We start from the raw sequence: 23,914 nt of genomic DNA, 5'->3' as shown, positions 1-23,914 counted from the left end.
GGTGAAGGTGCCTGCCTTCCCGGTAGCCTCGGTGTCTGCCATGCCCGCTTCGCGAGGGGAAGCGCTGCAACGTCTGACCTACTCTTCTCTCCACTCTCTTTGTGCAATAAAGTTCGAAACCAAAGGTTTCCTCTCGTACTGTATTTTATTCATGCCCTTTTCCCGCTCCCGCCCCATTGGGGAGATACTGTTTTCTGTTCTTTTCTGCTTAGTTGACATAATGAGAGCCGTGCTTTTTAATATAATTTTGACTCTACCTCACTCTTTTTTTAAGGCAGTAGTCATGGAAATGCGTTCTTGGGGAGGAAGGGGGTGCTAAGAAAAACATTTGTAAAACTTTTCAAAGAACTGTTGGGATCCTGTAAAAGGGAAGCTGGTGTTTGAAAAACAGTTTCGGTTTTAACCCTTTTCAATAAGGTAATAATCCTTGAGATCTATCATTCTGAAACACTTCGTTGAAACGAACATTAGCCGATGCACTTTTGTTTTACATCACTTTTTGGGGGGGGGGCGGGTAACCGAGTTTGGGTCCTCTGGATCTCTCACCCCCTACCAAGTTTCCCACATGTTTCTGTCTAAACTTAAATAAGAGATTGATTAATACTCATTCTAAAAATAGACGTTTAGAAGTATCCAGTGTTTGCCTCCCGTGCAAAAGTAACTCCGGCCGGGGAACGACAGTAGTTTAAGCCACAAGGCTTATTTTTTCTTTGCCTGTTGGGAAAAAGGAACGGCAGAAAAGTCACTGACACATTAAAGATTAAAAGACAGTTTTGAAAGGACCTGGAATATGACCTATTTAAGTTCGTGATACCTTCCTAAGAAGTTAGAATTTTATCCTAGCCTTAGCTTGCATCAGTTCTGCCTTCTAAAGGTTTGGTGTAAAAGATACTTTGGTTGCCAGCTATTGAAATCTTTTTACACTCACGGCTCATTTCCTGCTTTAAAAATAAAAGCCAAAACGGTTATTTTAGGTGGTGCAAAAAATGAACAAGTTCTAAAAATACTTACTGTCATAGTAGGATAGCATTGTGATTGATACAAGGTTTCTTCTTAAGAATAAATACTGATTGGTAATAGAAGCGCTGTCTTTGATTTTTCTGTATCCAAGTCACTTTTTCAAAACCCACTTTACTCTATTGTAAGTCTTAAAAAAAAAAATACACACACACATTAACAGTATGTCACTGCTGAGAAAACTTAATTTAAGATGCAGTAAAGTGTTTTTACATAAGGATTGGGGAGGTGATTTTATTTACAAACACTGAAGTAATTACAGTGTTGATGATGCCATAGATTTGTTTTTCCTTAAGATTTTCTGCAGGCCGGCATCAGTTGAGTAGAATATTTTTCCCTTACAGAGAATGTAGGACAGTGACTCTTTCTTTGTGAATTAAAAGGAAAAAAAAAAGTTTTCTGATGGATTTTTTCTTGTCTTAGGCAAAAGATCTTTTTAATTTTTTTATTCATAGATTCATAATCTGTAATTCTTAGAAATTCCAAGTGGAATGTTTCAGACTTTTATATGCATTAATATTTGAATGTTCACTTGGAGCATGGTTATAAGTTATACTTACGTCACTTCTCAGGGATCAGTAAAAATTACAGTTAAATCTGTTTGTACTTTTTTTTTAAATGGGTACATCTATTCAGAAAGCGAATAAATCTTTGACTCAGACTGAAAACTGTTAAAAGGCCACTTCTTGTGGAATTTAAAACTCTGGTGTTACCCCTTTTTGAACGATTTTTTTTTCCCCCATGTAAGAACCTAAGGGAACTTAGAAGCCTGATTCATAAAATGGTACCTTCCTTTTCCTGCTTTCTGAAATTCATTTTCTTGATTATATCTGATTAATAGAAATTTTCATTTTTGTAGACAAGTAGCTTTATTTTATCATTCATCCTAAGGCATTGGGTTTTATTTTTTGGATATAATATGGTTATAGTAAAACCATGTATGTCCCACTTCACCTCATTTTAAAAGTTTTGTTCGTTTTTTTCCACAGTAGAAAAAATTGTAACATAATGGCTTCCAGTGTATCGCTGAAATTTATAATACCATTTATTCCATAAAATAATTTATCAGATATGGTTATATAGACTTGCTTCCAGCAGCCTGTGTCAGAGTCTTACAGGCATGTGTTTCTTGATGTACAGTGTCACTCCAGTGATGGCTTCTTTATTGGATAGTTAGAGCTCAAATCTGAATTTAAGAATATACTAGATAATCCGGGAATGGAAAAAATGCAAGTATTTTTTTTCCTTACTCATGTGTGAACTCCTCTCTACTGCAGAATCACTTGAGGCAATAGTTCGTGGTGGTTCAAATATTTAGTTAGCATTTACTGTGACAGAATGTAGTTAGTGGAAAGAGCATTGGGTTTGGACTCATAGGCCTGGGCTTCATTCCTGCTGTTGCCACTACTATCATGTGCCTACCCTCAAGAAATTTGTGACTTACAGAAGTTTATTAATCTTTCAACTTGGTTTCCTTATCTGTTAAATTAGACTACCACCTACTTTATAGGGCTGCGAGATAATTATAAAGTTCCTCCTTAGGGACTCAGTGATAGCTATTCATTTTAAAGCTTTATTTTAACTTCCTGGCTGTGGGACCTTCAGCAGATTTCTTCTCCATTCCTCAATTTCCTTGGTCACAAATGTACTATATTTACCTAATAGAAATGTGGGTGTTATATAAGTTAATACATATTAAATGCCTAACGTTTCACAAGTGCTCAACAAACCTTTCCTATAATTTTAAATATTATTCATTATTATTATTACTACATTTAATACACGCAGCCAGAAGCTGCAAGAAATCCAAAGATGAATTACACTGGTTTATCTCTACCCTCAAGGAACTTTTGGGGACACGATGACTAATAAGGCAGAATATATGTCATAAGAAAGCAATCAAAGGAGAAATCACCCTTGGTGAAGTAATGGAAGAAAGGAAGATTATATATTTATATTTCCAATTTTATTTTTTTAATAAGTAATTCATTCAGGTAGTCCATAATTCAAAACATATAAAATGTAATAGAGCAGTCAGTCATGTGATACACCCTCCTGCTCATTCCTATTGCCCAAGTGTTACCAATTTCTTTTTTGTCCTTTCATAGGTAATTCTATCCGTATAAAAGCAAATACTTTATGTATTCCCCACCCCGTGCCCCCCACTTTTTTTTTTTAACAAATGATAGTATACTATATACACTATTCTATATCTTGCTTTTTTTCACCTAATATGGCTTAGCCATTGGTTTATATCAGTACATAAAGAGCTTCCTTTTTTTTTTTTTTTTTTAATGAGGCATCTCATTGTATGGGTGTACCTGTATTTATTAACCAGTTAGTAAGCTGATTTTATTTTTAGGTCTTGTATGACCTTTTAAGCTAAGGGAATCTGTCATTATGCCTTTATTTATTTAAATGAAAGACATTTCCTTTGAATGAGAAATACCAGTTTCTAACAGGAAGTGGTTATTTGAACTGCCTTACTACCTTTTTAGCTCTAGTTTTTAAAGTTTTAATGAAATGATCCAGATGTACATGAAAAGGCAAGTTATGTAAGAGTTAACTCACAAAGTGAGTTCAGTCTGAATTTAACTCTTTTGTTGAGACTCTTATACCCTGAACAGTCTTCCATTATTGCCGCCAAAAAAGTGTCAGTAGTTTTTTCCTCTAAATGAGAAAGAACATCTCATGTAGTCCAGTCTTTTTTTTTAAGCAGACTATTCTCATGTGATATTACTACTCAGTAATGCTGGTTAGGGTGATAGATTTTTCCCTGTGGTTTTTTTTTTTTTCTTAAATTCTCATTAACTTTTTCTTTGATGATATTCCTATATTTCTTAGTGTAATTATCAGTGAGTTTTTATATTAGATACCTAGGTAAATAGCAATAAATAATAGCTAATAATATATAAATAGCAAGAAATAAATGAGTTTCACCTATATGCTTGTCTACTTAGACTTTACTGCTTAGATGATTTTGTGGAGTGTGTGCGTGTGCGCGCATAAGCGCGCGGCAGCAACAGCGGCGGTGGGGGGGTCCCTGGTCAACCAATTGGACCAAGTAATACTCATTTCAACTAGAACACAAAACAAGTTTCATTACCTCTCTTTTTTGGCTCTTCTAAGTAGCATTTAACTATAGTACATTCTACATGCAGTTAGTATATTTATCTTTAAAATACACATGCTGTGTTTTAAGTTGATTAAACTTAGAAAGAAAATGATAACTAATAATCCAGCAGCAGGGACACACATAAGTCTTTTATCTTTCAAAAAAAAAGTCATTAAATGAAGCTGTTGTGGTGTATCTCATTTTTTGTATGCTCAAATTGACAGTTACCATGTGCGAAAGTTCTTAATGTAAGAATATTGCCTTACTAGTATTTTGAGGATTTACAGTATTTTATATAAAATATTGACATGTTTGGTTTTTACCTGCACAGTGACTAAAATGTTTACAAAGCACTCATCTTTACAGATTTGGGGGGCTGGAGATAGATAATTGAAATCTGTAAAGGCAGAAAATTTTCCTTCTGGAACATATCTGTGGGCAACCAGGGACTTAAATGATATCTCATGGTATCCTGGAATCAGTAAATTGTCTTTTGTGGTGGAGGTAAAGATCATGAACTAATGGGACAAACTGATAATGTGAAAATGACTGTTTTCCTCTGCCAATTTTATATGCTAACTCAGTCATGATAGAAAAGCTTAATCCTGGCAAGAAGAAAGGATGGTTTTAAACTTACTCAATACTGATATCTATAAGTGCTGGTTTTTGAGCGTTTAAAACCTGGATAAAGAGTAGCTATTGGATTTTCTTATTCAGAATGCTTCTCTCCCCTTAATATATATACACTCTTTGTTTTGCATTCTTAGCTCTGCCAGATGTGGCTTTGTAGAGATGTTTTGTTTTATTTTCCCTAGAGTCTTACTTACCTGTCTTCTAGGTTATCAAAAAGGAAGGGGGGAAGACTAGTCTTTCATATTCTGGTGTTTATTCCAACAGTTATAAGTAGAAGACACTATTTTACACCTCCAGTGCTGAAAAATTACCTTTAATATGTATTTAATCAGTTCTTGGGGCTAGTTACATGAATTTCAACTTAAAAAAAAAAAAAAGTGGTACTCCTTGATAAACTTTTAAATGCCTGAGTTGCTTTTTCTTACGATTGAGTTGAAGTAATAAAGGAGTTTACCATGAATGAGATGGGCTGTCTGAACAAAAATGAAAAGCACTTACAAGTTTTTTTTCTGCTACTGGATTAAATTAGGATCTCTGAAAAATCTAGTAAGGAGCAAGGTTAGAGAATAAGAGGTCTGAGGGATTGATGGTGAGTTTTTTTGCCAAAAGGTGAGAAGTAAAGACTGATACTTTGTTGTAGAAGAGAGAATTAAGTGGGAACTTAAAATTGCTAAGAAAGACCTTGGTGTAGGAGTAGAGGGTAGGTCTGAAAGTTGATGGTAATAGCAAATTTCTTTCCCAAAGTTAGTGAATCTTTTCTGAAACTACGATTTCTTTCTTCAGTTTTAAGAGTTTTCTAATCAGCTGGTTATCTGTGAGTTTCTGGTTATAATTATATGACGGTATAGATGTAACTAAAAATGCTTGTAATTTAGCCAAAGCTGACTAACCATTATTTCTGAGGGTTGTTACCCCTGTTTGTGTAGATGATTGGCAAATAGGAGACTCAGAAATACATTGTTTATCACTGAAGTGAAAATTGTTGTTTGTTCCGAACTATCTGTACTCCTAAAGGAGTATCATTTCCTTGAAAGTATCAGTAGCAGCTTTGTTTGCTATGACCAGTAATACTAATGCTTTGGTTTAATTTACTGTCATTTAACAGTCTAGTCATTTATTCAGTGAACATTTATTGACCATTGACTTTTTATAGTAAGTGAAATAATTGTAAGAAAATTTATTCAGGTAAGTATTTTTACAGATATTAAATGAAGCGTTGTGCTAGTTGCTGTAAACAGTAAAACCTGAGTATATGGCTCCTGCCCTCAGAGAACCTACATACAGTATAGTGGAGATGACAAAAGTAGTCTAAGAAAGAAGGATGTATGCATGGCTCAGTGTCAGTTCTTCACTACTGTTTTGAAGAGCTGTAGAGTTTAGAAGAGAAGGAATTTAGTGAGGAAAAGTTTTATGAGAAAAATAGAATATAAATTGAATGCTAAAGAACTTGGATAGGTAGCGATAAAAGGGAGTGTGTTCTAGGCAGTGGCAAGGACAACAAAAATGAAGACATGGAAGCAGAATGAGGTACAAATCAAGATAGAACAACTTGCAGTGAAACATTTTAATTTTAGTACCATATTTTAAGAATTATAAACAGTTTATTATGATGTCTGTTAGGGTATAGTGTATTACTCATAAACTCTACTATATTGGGGGAATTCAAACTTAACATTAAGTTTTACCATTAAGGGAATAGTAACTCCTTCATTTTTTACAGATGACTAAACTGAGCCTTGGAGAGCTTAAATGATTTATTTGCTTGTAGAGCCTTTTCCCTGAGCAAGAAATAACAGTAAGCATAGTCTTCATCACTGTTTTTGTAGCATTATCTTTTTGTGAAGAAGGTTTTCATGTTTCTAGCTTTATTGATTACTAGGATTTTTGTTCCTAAACAGTAATACTTTAGGTTTATAAAAGTTCACTTGGAAGAAGTATTCCAGCCAAGGTATTAAAAAAATACGTTGGTTTCATTATCTTACTAATTAGATCTACATCAATAGGAGGGGCGCCTGGCTGGCTCAGTCAGTAGTTTGTTGACTCTTGATCTCAGGGTCATGAATTCAAGCCCCACGTTGGCCGTGGAACCTACTTTAAATAAATAAATAAATATTTTTTAAAGGATCTGTATCGGTAGAAAGATTACCAATAAATAGCCAGCTCATGTTTTTTTTTTCCCCATAATTCATTGTATATCTGTCATTTCAAACTGGAATTTTATGGTTTTAAATCATTGTTATTAAATACTTGTTTGGAGGGAATTGATAGGCAACCTGGTCATAAGGATTAGTTTATACTTGCCAAGCTCTGTGTTGTGTGTTTGTGTGTGTCTTTTTATATAACACATATTGTATCTCTTCTTACAAGCTTGTAAGCTCTTTGAGAAAATTTCTTGTCTGTTTTAAACTCTAGTCCCCATAGTTTTCGGCAGAACACTTATTATGTAATAGGCGCAGAAACTGTATTTGTTTAATGAATGATTCCCTCTTGGGAGGGTCACAACTTTGAAAGGCAGGATTAAAAACAGTCCCCCTGTGGAGATGCACAGAGTAAAGGAAGCTGACATATATGCTTCAGACAGTTAAAACTTACTGAAATTACAGATTTATTTTTTAAAAGCCAAGGAAATTAGTCTCATTTTTCCATAGCTTAAAAAGGAGTTTTTCTACTTCAAGTTTTCATTAAACTCTGATGCTTTACTAATCCTTTTTGCCTCTGAGACATGAGAAATGGCCTGAGATTGTATTATTAATCAAAACGACCTTACCAGAAATCACCACCAGGTTGGTTTAAAAAAAAAAAAAAATAGTACATCAGTGATTGTACATGATTTTGATTCTTTCAGGAATAAAGATACCTAAACTTGCAGTGAATCTTTTATCAGAACTGTATGTAAAGTCTTTGCTGTTGTCTGCATGTAATTTATCGGCTTTGTAGCTTTACCACTGCTAATTTTAAAATGTAGTCCAATATATTCTTGGTGCCTAGGTGCTTGGGCTTTTTCTAGCAAGCAAAACATAATAAAAATGCTTAGCCAAAAAAAAAAAAAAAAAGAGCTTAGCATGTGGCTTAATTGTCCATGGGGTTCCATTGCCAAATAGAAAGAATTCTTCACATTTTATAATATTGGAGGCTGTGTGGTATACCTCTGCAGTCTTTTAAAATCCTTACAAATCTCTTGACATGTCTAGTTCTCCATCTGTGAAGTCAGAGCTAAAACTGGGATTCCTGTCGTATGACTCCTCCTGTAACACGTGCTGTCTCACTTGAGGAAAAGTGAATTGTCACTCTTCCATGTCTAATTTGTAAATAATTCACCAAGAATAGCATTTCAAAATTTAGTTCAAAATAGACCTGTCAAAATAATAAATGTTAACTTCATAAACACACTTGGATATTCATTTTCCATTTGAATGTAGTGATTTTCACATAGTCCCTCAGGTTTTATTGAGTAAATGGAACAGTAGGCTTTAAATATTTAACGTCAGGGCATAACTTTTGTAGGTCCTTACAGTTTTAGCATTGAGCTAGTTTATGAATCAGAACTTAAAATACGAAGATAGTTTCACTCTTTAGTCAACACAGAAATTGCTTTTCTATAAGTAACTGCTTGTAGAAGGTGTATAACCCTTTTTTCCTTTAAAAAAAATTCATTTCCAAAAAATCCATTTATTAGAACTTACATAGGAAGCTTATGTAGGATCACGTCTTTGAAATGCTTAAGGTGTAAAAAGCTGTAAACATAGTATTGGATGGGAAAGAAAGGAAAATGGGAAGGGTTGGGATAAAATGTTACTATCTAAAATAATGCACAGTCATGGTTGCTGTCTTGCTAAGCAACACTGTTTGTCTCTTGGTGACCAGATACATGAAGGCTTGTTTGAGAGCCATGAGTAGTCAGTCTTACTTGAAGGCAAACAAGGCAAATAAGTTTTGCCAGTACTTAGAAAATAACGACTTTGATTTGAGAAAGCACTAAAGCTTTTCTCCTGAAAGTTACTATAGAATTAGTCACATCTTATAGGATGACTATCATCATGCAGCTCATTTCTATAAATCATGTAACATTTTTCTAATTCACTTCTGTTAAATACTTCTTTGAGAACAGTGTCTTTCTTGTTTGTAGCACATGCTACACATTTAAAAATAATTAAAAATAGCATTCAAATATTGTGATTATAGAAATGCAGTAAACTGTAAAATATGAATATTGAACTTAAAGCCATTTCTCTGAGTTCAGTCCAGTGAACAAATAATTCAGGGAATTAATTTTATTAAATAACATGGAAAAGTTTCCCTATTACTGTATGCTGCCTTTTTTGGTAGTAGTGGTTGGGTTATACTGATATTTACTATTAATACAAAGAATTTATTAAAATATATAAGCAAATTTTCAGGCTTTTATTTTTGTCTTGTAAATGTTTAAATCTCATCAAGTTCAAATCACACAAATAACTTTATGTACAACTTTTCTTGCCTTTCTTTAATATTTAGACTAGAAGCAGAAGTATGGATTTATTCTCCTAATTAAGGGAGAAAGACCTTAGTAAGAGCACAGAGTAAACTTTCTGAAAACTGTCAGAATTTATGTAGTTTAATAAAGACACTGATTTATTTATTTTAGTTTATCACATTTCCTATTCATATTCTTTCTCAAAAAATGTATATAACTTCATTTTGATAGTGTGATTATTCTAATTTAATAAAATTTTATAGTTAAAGTTGAGATATCTGTGTTGTGGGGTATGTGTGTGTACATACATACATATATACGTACCTACACGTTATGTACACATATACAACATTGAATCAGCTATTTTCCTTTCTGGTTTCAGTGAAGATATGCTAAATTTAATACCACAAGACTATTTATTATTAGCATCAGAAACCTGGAGCATTGCTAAATTTCCAGTATTGATTGCATACACCTCAGTTGCTCTAGTTTGAGCATATGATAAATGACAAGTATTTCAAAGTTAACAACCCCCAAAAAATGTACAGGGAAAAAAAATAGAGGAAAAAAGGCAGTGCAACATAGTTATTGATTCTTGGAAAGCCAAAGTCTGTTGTGTAGCACCTGAACATTTTGTTACTTTCTTTAGTAAATTAATCATAACACTTTAGAAAATTAATCAAGACATGTTGAGAATGTGTTAGCAATGCTTTCAGTCAGTTACAATATCCTTAAAAGTAAATAAGCAGTACGAAATATTCTGTATTGCCCATGGCTGTTTCTGGGTATACTTCTGCAAAATATTTTTAATAATATATTTGACTATGACAACAAAATAGTCCTATAGTTTTAAAATCATGTGCCCAAACGTGCCTTTTGCTATGGTTACCCTGGAGACTGTAGACTTCTGCTTGTGTGATTTCCTTAAATCACTGGGCTTTTGAGTTTAAGAGGAGTCAGCCACTTGCTAGGGTGCAGGGGGAGGTTTTTTTTCTCATTTATAATTAAGGTCATTTACATTTTTAACAATCACAGCAAGTATTCATGTGTTCCATTAGTTATGGATGCATTATTCTTCAGTCAAAATTCGTAGTTCATTTCTCTGAATATGGTAGATACTCATCTCATCCTAAATTGGATTAAATTGGTTATAGATTTAAGGGATTAAAAAGTAAACTAGGTTGTGGGGGAGATGGGTTTATTTTTTATAAACTTGAACCTGAATAGAATGTTTAGGATCCTAAGGACTGGGGCACTTCCTAAACGTCAAAATATATTTAAATACTTTATCAACGAGGGTTTTACTTGTTAGCTTTAAAAATATTGACAGTCCCGGGGCGCCTGGGTGGCTCAGTCGTTAAGTGTCTGCCTTCGGCCCAGGTCATGATCCCGGGGTCCTGGGATTGAGCCGCACATCGGGCTCCCTGCTCAGCGGGAAGCCTGCTTCTCCCTCTCCCACTCCCCCTGCTTGTATTCCCTCTCTCGCTGTCTCTCTCTGTCAAATAAATAAATAAAATCTTAAAATAATAAAATAAAAATATTGACAATCCCTCCAGCATCCTTCTCAGCTTGCTTTATTTTTTTATATGTTTGCTTGTTTTAGAGAGTAAGAGAGGGGGAAGAGGGGGAGAGGGAGAGAGAGAATTTTAAGCAGAATCCACACCCTATGTGGTGCCCGATGCGGGCTTCTATCTCACAAACCTGAGATCATGACCTGAGCCAAAGTCGAGTCACTTAACCGACTGTGCCACCCAGGCGCCCCTCAGCTTTATTTTTTACACAATACCTCTCACCATCTGATTTATTATACATTTTACTTTCTCTTCCCTGCTCTACACACTAGAATGTAAGTTCCACAAAGATAAAGTTTTTTAAAAAATTTATTTTGTGTATTTCTTTTTCCCCAGTAATTTGACGGTGCCTGACATATAAGTTCTCAGATATGGTACCCTAATACAGGTATAATGTATATAATGTAAATTGTTAAAACTGAAGATATTATTGGTTTTATTTAGTTACTAATGGTGAATTCTCCCAGGATATATTGCTATATAGAGTAAAAGTAAAATTCATCGCAATATAAAAGTTCTAAACGCAATAACTTTAAAGAGACATTATTCTCAATTTTCATTTTGTCCTAGTAGGTAGTTTCTGATTGTTTTAGAGTGACTATTCTGTTATCATTTGTCTTCTCTCCTTGCCTCTATATAGAATCTGACACCAGCTACTGATTCACTCATTTCTCTAAAGGCATACTAATGTAAGCCTTTGCTCATACCATTTTTCTTATCAGAAAAGTTATCCTCCTTCCCCAAATTTATGGTGCTGTGTCCAACTTCAGTGCTTCTTTGGAATTTCCCCACTCTCTTGACTATTGCAGAACATTTTCTCTTCTTTTAAATGTCATGGAAGCACTCATTTGACACTTTACTGCGAGGTTTGTCTAAACTACATCTTAAAGTTTTAAATACTGTCTTCACTGTGTAAAGGATACCTAAGTGATACAGTCTTAGGTAAGTTTCTTGAAGCTTTCTAAGATGGAAAGGAAAAACTTCTTTGTCCTCTTCGAAAATTAAGAAAGGAGACGTTAAAACTATTTAATAACTAACAACAGTTGTGACCACAGTAACGTAATGAGTAAAAGAGGTGCTGTCCACCATGTGAGAGAATCTTTATTGACTAGTAGTCTGGTCTTGTAGCATTTTTTTTTTTTTTTAAGATTTTATTTATTTATTTGACAGAGACAGAGATAGCAAGAGCAGGAACACAAGCAGTGGGAGTGGGAGAGGGAGAAGCAGGTTTCCCTTCGAGGAGGGAGCCCGATGTGGGACTCAATCCCAGGACCCTGGGATCATGACCTGAGTGAAGGCAGACGCTTAACGACTGAGCCACCCAGGTGCCCTGGTCTTGTAGCATTTTTTAAAAGTGCTGCTAACTATCTCAAGTTGTATTGCATTCTCATGATTTTATAAATCAGTAAGTGGTAGTAGCTCTGTATCAATCCAAGATCAAGAGGCTGGGTAACCTATTCTTAGTGAATCTGCCTTTTACTGTCTATATATATTACTGTAGAGTAAAAGGAAATACTTCATTTATTATATATATACTATTTTATTAAGTGACCTGCATAATTATGTGTGTGTCTATACATCTTGTGGTGTCATTTCCTAGGATCAGAGCATTTAAAATTGGAAGAGCTCTTTAGTTCATCTTCCTAGTTTTTACAGATGAGGAAACTAAAACACAAAAAGTTTAATTTTTCCAATGACCACCTGGTGACAGATCCAGCTTTCCACCGAGTATTAGGCTCCCTTTCCCCACTACTCACAGCAGCATTGTTTATTTCTCTCAAGAATAACACTAAGAATCACTTCACTCTTTATTTTTCATATTAAGAAGAATAACTCTAAAAAGCATTATAACAAAATGATACATATCTTTGTGAATTGGTTTAAGCATTTTTGTTTCTTTTAGGCATGATACTGTTTTGAAATTTATTATAAACTTATGGTTCCAAAGGATTATGCTAATTTTTAGGGGATAAATCATGAAAATTCCCAAATCTTAAATATCAGCACCTCCCAAATTTTGTAATTCTGAATTATTGGGAGAACAAGAATCCCCAAACTGTCAAGCTAATACTAGATTTTCAGTGATTTCTAAGATCCAATATGTTTCTAATATTCAAGGCCCAATATTTATAGAACATTCTTTCTGAATTTATATGTACCTGATCTTTTACTTATTTTATAGTAGTATTCAGTCTTTTTTTTATTTTTGTGTTCCTGAGAAGCATTCATTTGTGTATTGAATTAAGAATCTCCTTTCTTGGGATGCCTGGGTGGCTCAGTCAATTAGGCATCTGCCTTCGGCTTGGGTCATGATCCCAGGGTCCTGGGATCGAGTCCCGCATCCACCTCCTTGCTTGGCGGGAAGCCTGCTTCTCCCTCTGCCTGCCGCTCCCCCTGCTTGTGCTCTCTCTCTCTGACAAATAAATCTTTAAAAAAAAAAGAGTCTCCTTTCTTCAAACAACTTTGGAAATACACGTACTGGCTGCAGTAATTGATCCTGTGTCTGGATACTGCACTTCCAGCTAGACTGTTCCTTGGTTGATAGAAAATTGAAGATTGTAGATGTGATACTGTATTATCTCTTCTCTCACCACCTGAAGATTATAAACAGAAAAGAGCAAAAGTTTTCGAAGTCCAAAAGGAATACACCCACTTTAAATATTAGTTTAGTCTAGTTGAGAGACTATTTCAGTACCTTCATGGTAAAGGCCAAAAGAATAATGTCTGTGTTAGTTCAGTCAGTGAGTTGCTTATCTGAAACAAATTGTTACTCCTTAAATAATTCTCACCTGCACTTTGAGAAAAGCACTTTGAGAATTTTCTGATGAAAGACAGTATTTGTACTCTTGCTTTGGATGTTGATACCTACTCGAGCTAAGAGTTAAAAAATTAAGAAGGCTTTTCCCTTCTCTGAAAAAAGATTAATAGTCTGCTGCCTGAATGAAAGAAATGACAATAAAACACTGGCGGTTTATATGAGAGAATCATATGCACTGGAAATATCACACTTGGTTGTTTTGGTTTTTGTGTGTGTGTGTTTTGTTTCTGTTTTTGTTTTAAGAATTTTACCTAGTTGGGGAGGGAAGAAGAATGCAAATCACATGCCTGTTTTGAATGTGTCCTTGTAGCTATAATTATTTATGTTAACTAGCGGTTTTGTTTCTTTATTATAATAATGTCACATTTTATTTTCTGCAACAAAAAATTATAATGATGCCCTATACCTTAAATGTCAGAAAAAAAGTAGTTCTGATGTTGTATAATAAACAAAAACAAAAGAAATATGATCTGTGCCATAGATTGCTTTTAATCAAATGGGCAAGTGAAACTATATGGATGACAGCACAGGTTTAAAAAAAAAAAAACATGGCCTGGAATAAAGTCTTTCAAAAATGGTTGGCTCATACTCTGTCTGCAAAGGATGTATTATGATGATCAATTTGTATTTGTCTTCATTCTCATTAAAGTGATGGCTTAGGGAGAAGATGAAGAAAAGTTTATGGATTTCTGTCCTTATTTAGCTTGACTCAGTTCAGTCTTGTCCTCAAATGGATTCACTACTTATTCCTAAGATTAGGTTTTATTGTTTTCACATGCCATTTTCTTGCAGACCAAAAGTATAAACAACATTTGGGTACATAAACCATTTTGTCATTGATGTTGCTTTGTTATTTTTGATGTCTTTCTTAATTTTTTTAGTTTAAAAGAACACAGACTGTAAGTATATAATTCAGTTATCACAAATAAGAATAAAATTATTTGATAATTTTTAAGAATAGTATTTTTATTCTTTGGAAATGTGGGGTAAACAATTTAGGCAAGATTTAAACAAAAATAGTAATTTCATATAAAATATATCTAGGATTTAAATTTTTTTTTCAACAGGTATCTCAGAATCATGATTGAAATAATAGTTTTTGGTTCATAGTTTTCAAAATGTTATTCATGACTTCTGGTATTAAAATCTTAAATTGTACAAGTAATCCTGAAATGGTGCTGACGGGAAGAAAATAAAATCCTAAAATATGTAAAAAGTAAAAGGTGAAAAAGTCATCCTATCCAATTCCACCACATCTTCCTCTCCTCAGAGCTACCACTTACAATTTAGCATATAACTTCCCACACCTTTTTCGATGCATATACATGAGACACATTTTATAACAATTTATTTGACTTTTTTTTTTTTAACATAAGTAGAATTCTCTTTTACAGTATATACGTTCTGTGACTTGCCCTTCCACTCAGTTTGTCTTGGAAAACTTTATATGTCATTACATCACAGCTAGACTTCTCTCTCTTTCATTGCTGTAACTTCTCGAGTGGTCCTTCGAATGATGGATACTTGTTTCCAGTTTTTCACTATTATAAAAAAATTCTACAGTGAATATCCTTGAACATACATCTTTGTGAACTAGTCAATAATGGAGTTTCTTATTCTTATTGACTAGTAGTTTCTCTGTATTCTAGATGTTAATGTGTGGATTATATGTGGCAGATATTTTCTCTCTGTGCACTTGTCTTAGTGTCTTTTGTCATATGAATGGATTAAGTAATTATGTAGTCAAGTCTGTTGATCCTTTCATTTGTCATCTCTTTTGTGGATTCTGTATATCTAAATTATTTATACTCCTTTCCACAGAGATACTCTTACTTCCATTTTTACCTGTCACTTTAAAACTTTTTATAGAACCCTGTGAATGATGGCAAAATGTATTAGAATGTGATACGTTCTGATGGCATGTAGTAATCACATAAGGATCAGTCGCAATTTTGATTATCAATTTCAGAGTTATAAAATAAAAATAATAAATTCTGGAAAAGTATTGGGGTTTTGTGTTATTTATGGAATCACTATAGGTAGTCGTCACTATTAATAAATTCATTTTTGACAGGTAATATGCCAGGCACTAAATGACAACAGTAGTACACAAGTGAGAAGTAATCCCTTTTTTTGTGAATCCTTTAGACATGATTATCACCAGAAGTTTATTTATTTCTGTTACCAGAAATATCTCATCTGCATGTAGCTGCTGCTGCTAAGAACTGTTCTCCACTAACTTTTGCTGCCATTCAGTGCCACATTACCCAACAAATATACTAGCAAAGCAGGGTCCCAAAGTAAAAAAGAGCAGCCTTGATTAACTTACTCAAAATGTTATTTCATGTATGTGTGCATGTGTAGTGTTGCACACTGTACATGGAGTGAGGAGTCAGAACGCTAAAATTTGCAGTGTTTGGGGCCTCTAATTTGGCTCTGTGGCTATTTCTCCCACCTTTCTATCTTGATACCCCACAGCTTGGGCTGATTTTGTCCCACTACCAGTAATTTCCTGTGGAGGTGGCTTATAATTTTCTGTTTCTGCCCTATAATAGGAGGGAATAGCCTCATAGGAAGTACCATGAAGCCAGTATCTCATACACCCTGGTATCAGCTCACTTCTGCTCTCTACCTTCTCTCCATACCTGAGGAGTACAACTTGAAAAAATAGAATTTTACTGGCACCCTCCTCCCCTTGTTAATAGGGGAGATTCGTGGAAGGGAGGAATCCCTTCTTTTTTTTTGAAGGGACTAGAACTTCTGCAGCTCAGCAGACTTGGACAAGTTTGACAATAATTCAGCTAGATTATTTTTTAACTAGATTTCTGAGTGCATTTGCTAACCTAACCACACATATACCTATTTATAACCTGAAATTTGCCTTTAAAGTCACAAAAGCACAAAGCACTGTAGTGCTTGTAACACTCTTCCATATTATTGTAGGTAACTAAATGACCATGGAATCTGGAGCAGAGAACCAGCAGAGTGGAGATGCAGCTGTAACAGAAGCTGAAAACCAGCAAATGACAGTTCAAGCCCAGCCACAGATTGCCACATTAGCCCAGGTATAAAATACATGGAGAGATTCCAAGTTATGTCTCTTCCAAGAGGAATATGTTTTAGACAAGAGGATTTAGTTTTTATTGCAGAGATATGCATAGAATGAGCAGAGACATTGTTAGAATATCAAAATTCCTATTTACTTAGCGTAATTTTAGAAATGATTCAGTTAACAGAAAAATGTATTGTTAAAACACTATTTGTAGTGACCTGATTCAGAATAATGACATTTTAACTAATGGGTAGAGATTGTCTCTCTTAAACAAGGGAAGAAAACCTGATATGGTAACTGCTTTTTTTTTTTTTTTTTTTGATCACACATTTAATTTGAGGCATGGGAATTTAATATGAGAGGCTAAGTTTTCTATGTGCTTAAACTAAAAAATAGGATAAGCAAATAAGTTGACACACAAGTAAATTTCAAGGATAATAGTTTTGTTTCCTGTATCTTTTAAATATAATTCATGATTCCTTCATTTTGTCTTTGTCCTAAACATTCTATCTCTAGAGTTATATTCACTCATCTTAATTTTTTGTTCTGATGTATTCTTCCTCAAATATTTTTTTATTTTTATTTATTAGATATTATTTATTTATTATTATTTTATTAACCATTATTTGCATATACATATGAGTAAGAAAGGTAGTTAATATAAAAACCAAATAACAGACATAAACCTGCTAGGTAAAAGAGTGTGATATTGTCTCTTCCTGATAAAGGCTCCCAGGAGAAAACAGTCCTAGCAGAGGCTCTATCATGTTGAGCTTCGGCTTCTTGAAGAATTTAAAAGCCCTCCTTGGGAAGTCCCTGAGCAAGAATGGGTCTTGGAGAATAGGGGGCTAACCACAGATGGTTACTACACTGAACTAAAGTATGGCCCAAATACTGGATCTCCAGCAGGAATATAGTCAGAAGGAGTGGGCTGCTCTATGTTTTCTCCTAAGAGTACTAGGGCCTGCCTCCAACCCTCAGGAGTAAGGCAAAGCAGAATATATCTGGGGTTGAAGTAAATACTTGGATAAGGCAGGTGCAGGAATAAAGGGGAAAGAGCCAGGACTTCATCAGTACATGGTCAAGGCAGACATGCACAGATCAGAATCTGGGGCTCACCCAAGCATTTGACCCTCTGGTAAAAAGAAGATACAATGCCAGAAGGGATCTTGGTGATGACAGCCACTATTCTGGCACTATTCTGTCTGATCTGCTTGTCCTCTAAGTCTGCTATATAATCCATTGCTGAAAATTCCTTTTCCCCTACTGTCTTTCTGTTACTGAGTTTGTGTTCTTGATATAGTAAAGCATGTTTTCCAGTGGTTTCTTAAGCAAGTTTGGGTAAAAAATTCTTGGTAAAGAAATAATTTTTCTTGGGGCACCTGGTGGCTCAGTCGGTTAAGCATCCAACTCTTGGTTTCGGCTCAGGTCATGATCTCCCAGTCGTGGGATGGAGCCCCACATTGGGTTATGCGCGTAGTGCTGAGTCTGCTTCAGATTCTTTCTCCCTCTCCCTCCGCTCCTCCCACTTGCATGCGCTCTCTCTCTCTCAAATAAATAAAATCTTTAAAAAAAATAATTTTTTCTTAAAAATTTTGAAGGCATTGATCCACAGTCACCGTGTAGTGTTGCTATTGGAAAAGACTAAATCCATTTATTTTCTCTCTCTGGTATCTTATTTCTCTCTGTTCACAGTGCTTCACTATTTCATTATTAGGGTCTTGGTTTGAATAGTTTTTATCCATTGTGTATATATATTTAGTGTGCCCTTTTATAGTGAAAACTCAGGTCTTCGATTCTGGGCAATTTCTTTAAATTATTTGGTTGAAGATTTTTTTCTCTCTCTCTCTCTTTTTTTCCTAGGATCCTTGTGATCCAGATGTTATACCTATAGGATTGTTTCTCTAATTTTCTCATCTTTTCTCTACTGCTTTCTCTTTGTCTTTTTGGTCTGCTTTCTGGGAGATTTCTTCAGTTTCATGTTCCAGCCCATTTGTTGAATGTTTTATTTCTGCTGTCATGTTTCCAAGAGTTCCTTTTGTTCTCTGAATAGTCCTTTTGTATTTTAATAGCATCCTGTTTATGTTTCACAAAGGCAATATTTTCTGTCATCTCTGAGAATATTAATTAGGTTTTAAGTTTTCTTCTCCCCACATAGATTTTCCTCTGTATAAGCTTTTTGCCCTTCAATTTGTTTTGGTCTCCATCTTTCAAATTAGAAGCTTTCTTCAGATGTTTTATAATCTGTGCTTGTCTGCTCAAGTTTAAAGTAGGGGACCAAAAAACTGTATCAGAAGCTCTGGATGTGTTTGGGGCCTAATAACTATGAGTTGTGAACTTCACGGTAGGGTGATTATGGCCTTCCCAATGTCAGTATCTTTTAAGTCTTTAGCCCCTTGTCATTGATTAGGTTCCTCAGGGAAGGCTTTACTGATTCCCTTGCTTATAGGGTAAAGGCCTGGGAGCTAAGAGAGAGAAGACTGGAGGTTAATAACCCCACCTTCAGCAGTGTCTGTTGTAGGCAGTCAGGAGACCCGCTCTCCAGAAATTAATTCTCCATTTTTCTGTCAGCATGGGGTAGATTATTCCTTCACAGGGAGTGTGTGGAGGGAATCCAGTTGCTTCTCAGAGAGCCTTCAACCAGCCTTCCTTATTTACAGCTTTTCCCTTTACTCCACCTTCCAGGGTAACTTAGATCCTGAGCCTCTTAAGGATTTTATGGTTCAAATCAGGCTTTCCCTGCCTCTACCTCATGAGTTGGCCTTCTGAGGTCTTCCAAGTTCATTACCATTCATCCTTCTTCTTTCCAGCCTCCAAAACTCTTACTATTATCTCTTTTCCCATTCTTTGCTCATGTGATTGTGCCTGTAAAAACAAAATCAATTTTACAAAGTTTAATTGAAGATTCAGGAAGGAACAAAATAATACACATGTCTAAGTTCTCATCTTTATCAGGCAGTCCTCTAGCATTTACCTTTAAAAGCAGAATGACATGATGTTTGAGTTTTAGAAAAGCTAGTTTTCTGTTCCCATTTGTGTAGTTTTTGTTCTTTTTATGCCTAATTACAGAGTTTATTCACTTGCTCATCCAAGTCCTTAACACATACCTTATGGATTTTTGTCATAATTTCCTTTCATAATTCTGATACCTGGTATTTTTTTGTCAGTATTTAATAAAAGAAAAATATAATAAAATTGTCAAATCCAAGATTGTAGTGATTTGAATAATGAACAGAAAAAAATTCAGCCCAACTAGTAAAGGAAGAAAACCAATCTAAAACAATAATGAGATGCCTCATTTTACTTTTGGAATTTACAGGGGTTTTTTGTTTTTGTTTCTATTTTTTAAGTGCTGGGCTTGAACTCTCAACCCTGAGATCAAGACCTGAGCTGAGATCGAGTCAGATGCTTAACCGACTGAGCCACCTAGGCACCCCTACAGAGATTTTTTTTTTTTTAAGTGGGAAGGAAAAAAACAATATCGGTTTTGACTATGAGAATGTAAATTTTTATGGATTTAACTAAAGAGTTAGGTAAAAGGATGATCATTGCCTCTTCCTTGCAGTAGGCAAATTTGAAAACCTAAATATCCAATAATAAGGAATTTATTACACAAAGTGTAATTTTTATTGTGCAGCCATTAAAACCACTAAAGAAAATCATTAATGGTATGGAAAGATATTTATAATGGATTGAAAAGATAAATTAGATTCCATGATAGTGTGTTATAAAAATTGAGCGCATACATGGACCTTTAAAATCACCTAGATCTGGGGCGCCTGGGTGGCTCAGTCATTAGGCGGCTGCCTTCAGCTCAAGTCATGACCCCAGGGTCCTGGGATCGAGCCCCGCATCGGGCTCCCTGCTCCGCGGGAAGCCTGCTTCTCCCTCTCCCACTCCCCCTGCTTGTGTTCCCTCTCTCGCTGTGTCTCTGTCAAATAAATAAATAAAGTCTTAAAAAAAAAAAAAAATCACCTAGATCTACAGCAAAAATATTAACAGCGATTAGCTCTGAGTGGTAGGAACATAAGGGATTTTTATCTTATTTTGTATATCTGTATTGTTTATAAAGTTATAATGAGAGGAGCCGTTCTGTAGAATGATCAGGGTACAGAAGGGATTAACTAACTCATTGAGTTAGCTTGTTACATTTATTCTATAAAATAGAGAAGAGGATGTAATAATTGCTTCAAGTATCAGAAGAGTTTTTGTATGGAACTAAGAGGAGATACTTTGAATAACTTAAGGTTGTGGTTCTCAAACTTCAGTGTAGGGGAAAGTGTCCTTAGGTCCACCAAGAGAGTCTAACTTTATAAACAGGCACCCGTGTAACTCTACTGGAGTTAGTCCATGGATCACATTTTGAGAACCAGGTAAAACCAAGCAAGATTTATAGTGGCCAAAGAGAAAATGATTAATAAGAAGGGACTTTCTAACTGCCCAAAGATGGATGCTCATAGTTTTAACCTCTACTTTCAGTAGGGATCTTCCCTGCCCAAGCATCACAGGCAGATGTTTAACTGCCTGCTGAACAAATTCAGGTATCAGATCAATTCCACCATCCTCCACCACCCCAACCACCCAAAAACTTCTCTTACTTGTGTTCTCTGTTTCAGTTGATGGCATAGTTTTACTAATTCTTACCCAAACATGAAATAGGTGGGTCATCCTGAATTCCTCTCTCACCTCCTTCAAGCAATCATTCATAAGGCTCTTTCTAGTCTGCCTCCTGAATTTTCCTTAAATCACTTCTCTCGTTCTCCCTACCACAACCAGTGCTTTGCTTCTGGCTTTATCATCTCACCTTAACTACAAGTTTTCTGTCTCCTCCCCTCCACGTTGTTCTTTCTCTGAAATAAATGTTTTTCATACTGCCACTGAAGTGATCTATCTAAAATGCAAACCTCACCATGTTAATATTCCAAAGTTCAAAAGCTCTTCAGTGCCTTTCCCAGTCTCCTCAGGATAAAGTGCAACTTCTTTAATGTGACATAGGTATGGCTTTTCATGACTAGCTCATTTAGCCTCTCCCTACTTACGTTACAATTTTATCTCGTCCCAGTTCCTACATTCTTACAGTAACATGCTTACATGGTCCAGTGGTACTGACTGTTAATTTATACCTCCTTCCCTAAAATTCTGTGCTTCTCCTCTGGGAGTCAAAATATGCCTAATTTGTAATCTTTGTTTCAAATTCGCATTCTTCCCTCCCCTCCTTTTTAGATGAGGTTGGGTAGCTTTCCTAAGTGTGTATTTTTCTCTTGGCAAGCCTCATTACTTCACTGGATTACATTTATTTGTATTCTCTTCCCCATGCCTTCCCACATGTACCCCAATAATTTCCTTAATGTTTGTAGTTTCAGTTCTGACATTGCTCCTAGCACATGGGTCCCCAATCAGTGTTTACCGAATGAGCAGAAAATATTGAACCCCTGAATGTGTTCAAGCATAGGAATAATAAATACCGTCTGATAGACATATATGACATAAGAGCCCTGTGGACCTGGATATTGATTCATTAAAATTGCCTTCTTTGTGCCCAGGAGAAAATTAGTATCTCTTATACTCCCTTAACTCTGTTCTTTTATTCCTTTAAGAGGAAAATAAATCCTTAAAATACCAACTATTATATCAGTTTGATTGGGGGGGGTAGAAATTTTCAGTTTATAATACATATTAATACTTTCTCACTAATAAAAGGCATACTTGTAATTAGTTTAAAAGAGAAAACTATGCTTTATATTTTAAGATGTATATTTGTTCTAGACTTAGCTAAGTTTTGCCTAAGTTTGAGAGCAGTTATATTTTAGAATATTGCTTATTTAACACATAATATTCTGAAGACCTTTATATTTCTTCAAAGCTAGCATATCTCTTGACCTTGGGTAAGTTACTTAATCTCTTGAGTGCTTGATATTTCTGTCTCTAAAATGGAGATGATCCTTATTATCCAGTCTTGATTTCTTCGAAGAGCAAAATGAGAAACTGGACATGAAAGCAGGTAGGAAAATGTAAAGCATCATACAATTAAAGTGTATTTAGTATTCAGAGGAAGTCTGTGTTACAAATTTTGATATTACATTAAAATAGTTCTTTGTTGTGTGGAAGGATTTGAAAGGGGACATTTATAGTCTTTTTTTTTTTTTTTTAAGAATATTAAATGTAATCATTAGTTTCTTTCACACCAATGAAATACTTGTCTGGCAGAAAAGTCATCTTTTTCCTGCTAAAAAGTTGCTTCATATTACATGACTACTCTCAAGGAGGTATCTGTGATGGTAATTTTTTTCCATGTTCAACACCTTAGGTATCTATGCCAGCAGCTCATGCAACATCATCTGCTCCCACCGTAACTTTAGTACAGCTGCCCAATGGGCAGACAGTTCAAGTCCATGGCGTTATTCAGGCGGCCCAGCCATCAGTTATTCAGTCTCCACAAGTCCAGACAGTTCAGGTATGTGTATAAAAAGTTCTGCATCTACTTTCATAACTGTCGTTTATAGCCATATCTCTCTCCTTTCATTAGTTATGGAAATAGGAACATACCTAGTTGAGAGTTTATTTTACTTCACAGTAAAGGAATATGCTGCGTCTGTATAGTCACCTTATGTGTAGGGACATACATACACAAGGACAGACAGGAGAGAAAGACTTTTTCTTAAGCTACAGAAGAAAAAATTGATTGTGGAAAATCATTAAGTACATGGGATAAGGTGGAAATGTTTGGGAAAGACTAAGGCTGATATACCTTAGTTCAGGAAAATTGAGATACAAAAATAACTCTAATTATTTTCTAAACGTGGAATTGGAAAAAATAAGCCCTTGTCAAAATTAATAACCTTACCCAAGATATTAACTTGAATTTAGAGATCATAGAAAGCACTGTAAAACCAGCTATGTCTAGGGGTGTAAGTTAGAGTAGATAACTTTGAAATAATGATATATTCAGGGATTACACTGCGCATGTTATCTAATTCTTTGGAGAGATTGTTCCTTTGGATTGAATCCAGAGGGAATAAAGGCACGTAGAGCTCGGAATAAAGGTGACTACTCTATTGAACTGTAGGGAACCTAGAGCAGTAGACATCTTTACAGTGAGCTTATTGAAAGAAAAAAAGACTTGAACGTTCATTCAAGTAGGCCATAACCCCAGCCTCCCATTTCATATTTTTTGCTTCACAGTCTTCCTGTAAGGACTTAAAAAGACTTTTCTCCGGAACTCAGGTGAGTCCTAGGTCCTAGATTTGGAAAGAAC

The 23,914-nt window shown here is 35.1% G+C and overlaps 1 protein-coding gene across 5 annotated transcripts in view; it reads left to right on the top strand.

The window, feature by feature from the left end:
• Positions 1-23,914, top strand: part of CREB1 (cAMP responsive element binding protein 1) — a 60,481-nt gene that overhangs the window by 960 nt on the left and 35,607 nt on the right. For 3 of the 5 annotated variants that reach the window (XR_004299331.1, XM_032403592.1, XM_032403605.1), the window contains exons 2-4: positions 16,551-16,672; positions 22,967-23,113; positions 23,842-23,883. Coding sequence is in view for 3 of the 5 variants with exons in the window: in XM_032403592.1 (XP_032259483.1) it covers positions 16,559-16,672; positions 22,967-23,113; positions 23,842-23,883 (303 nt within the window). In the remaining 2 variants the exon portion in view is untranslated. Of the gene's footprint in view, positions 1-16,550; positions 16,673-22,966; positions 23,114-23,841; positions 23,884-23,914 lie in introns of those variants that run through there. The other 2 variants (XM_032403614.1, XM_032403624.1) reach the window with 2 other exon arrangements.

The sequence above is a fragment of the Phoca vitulina genome, unplaced genomic scaffold (genome assembly GCF_004348235.1).
Source record: "Phoca vitulina isolate PV1807 unplaced genomic scaffold, GSC_HSeal_1.0 scaffold1, whole genome shotgun sequence".
NCBI lineage: Eukaryota > Metazoa > Chordata > Mammalia > Carnivora > Phocidae > Phoca > Phoca vitulina.
This window is presented reverse-complemented; position numbering and strand designations above follow the sequence as displayed.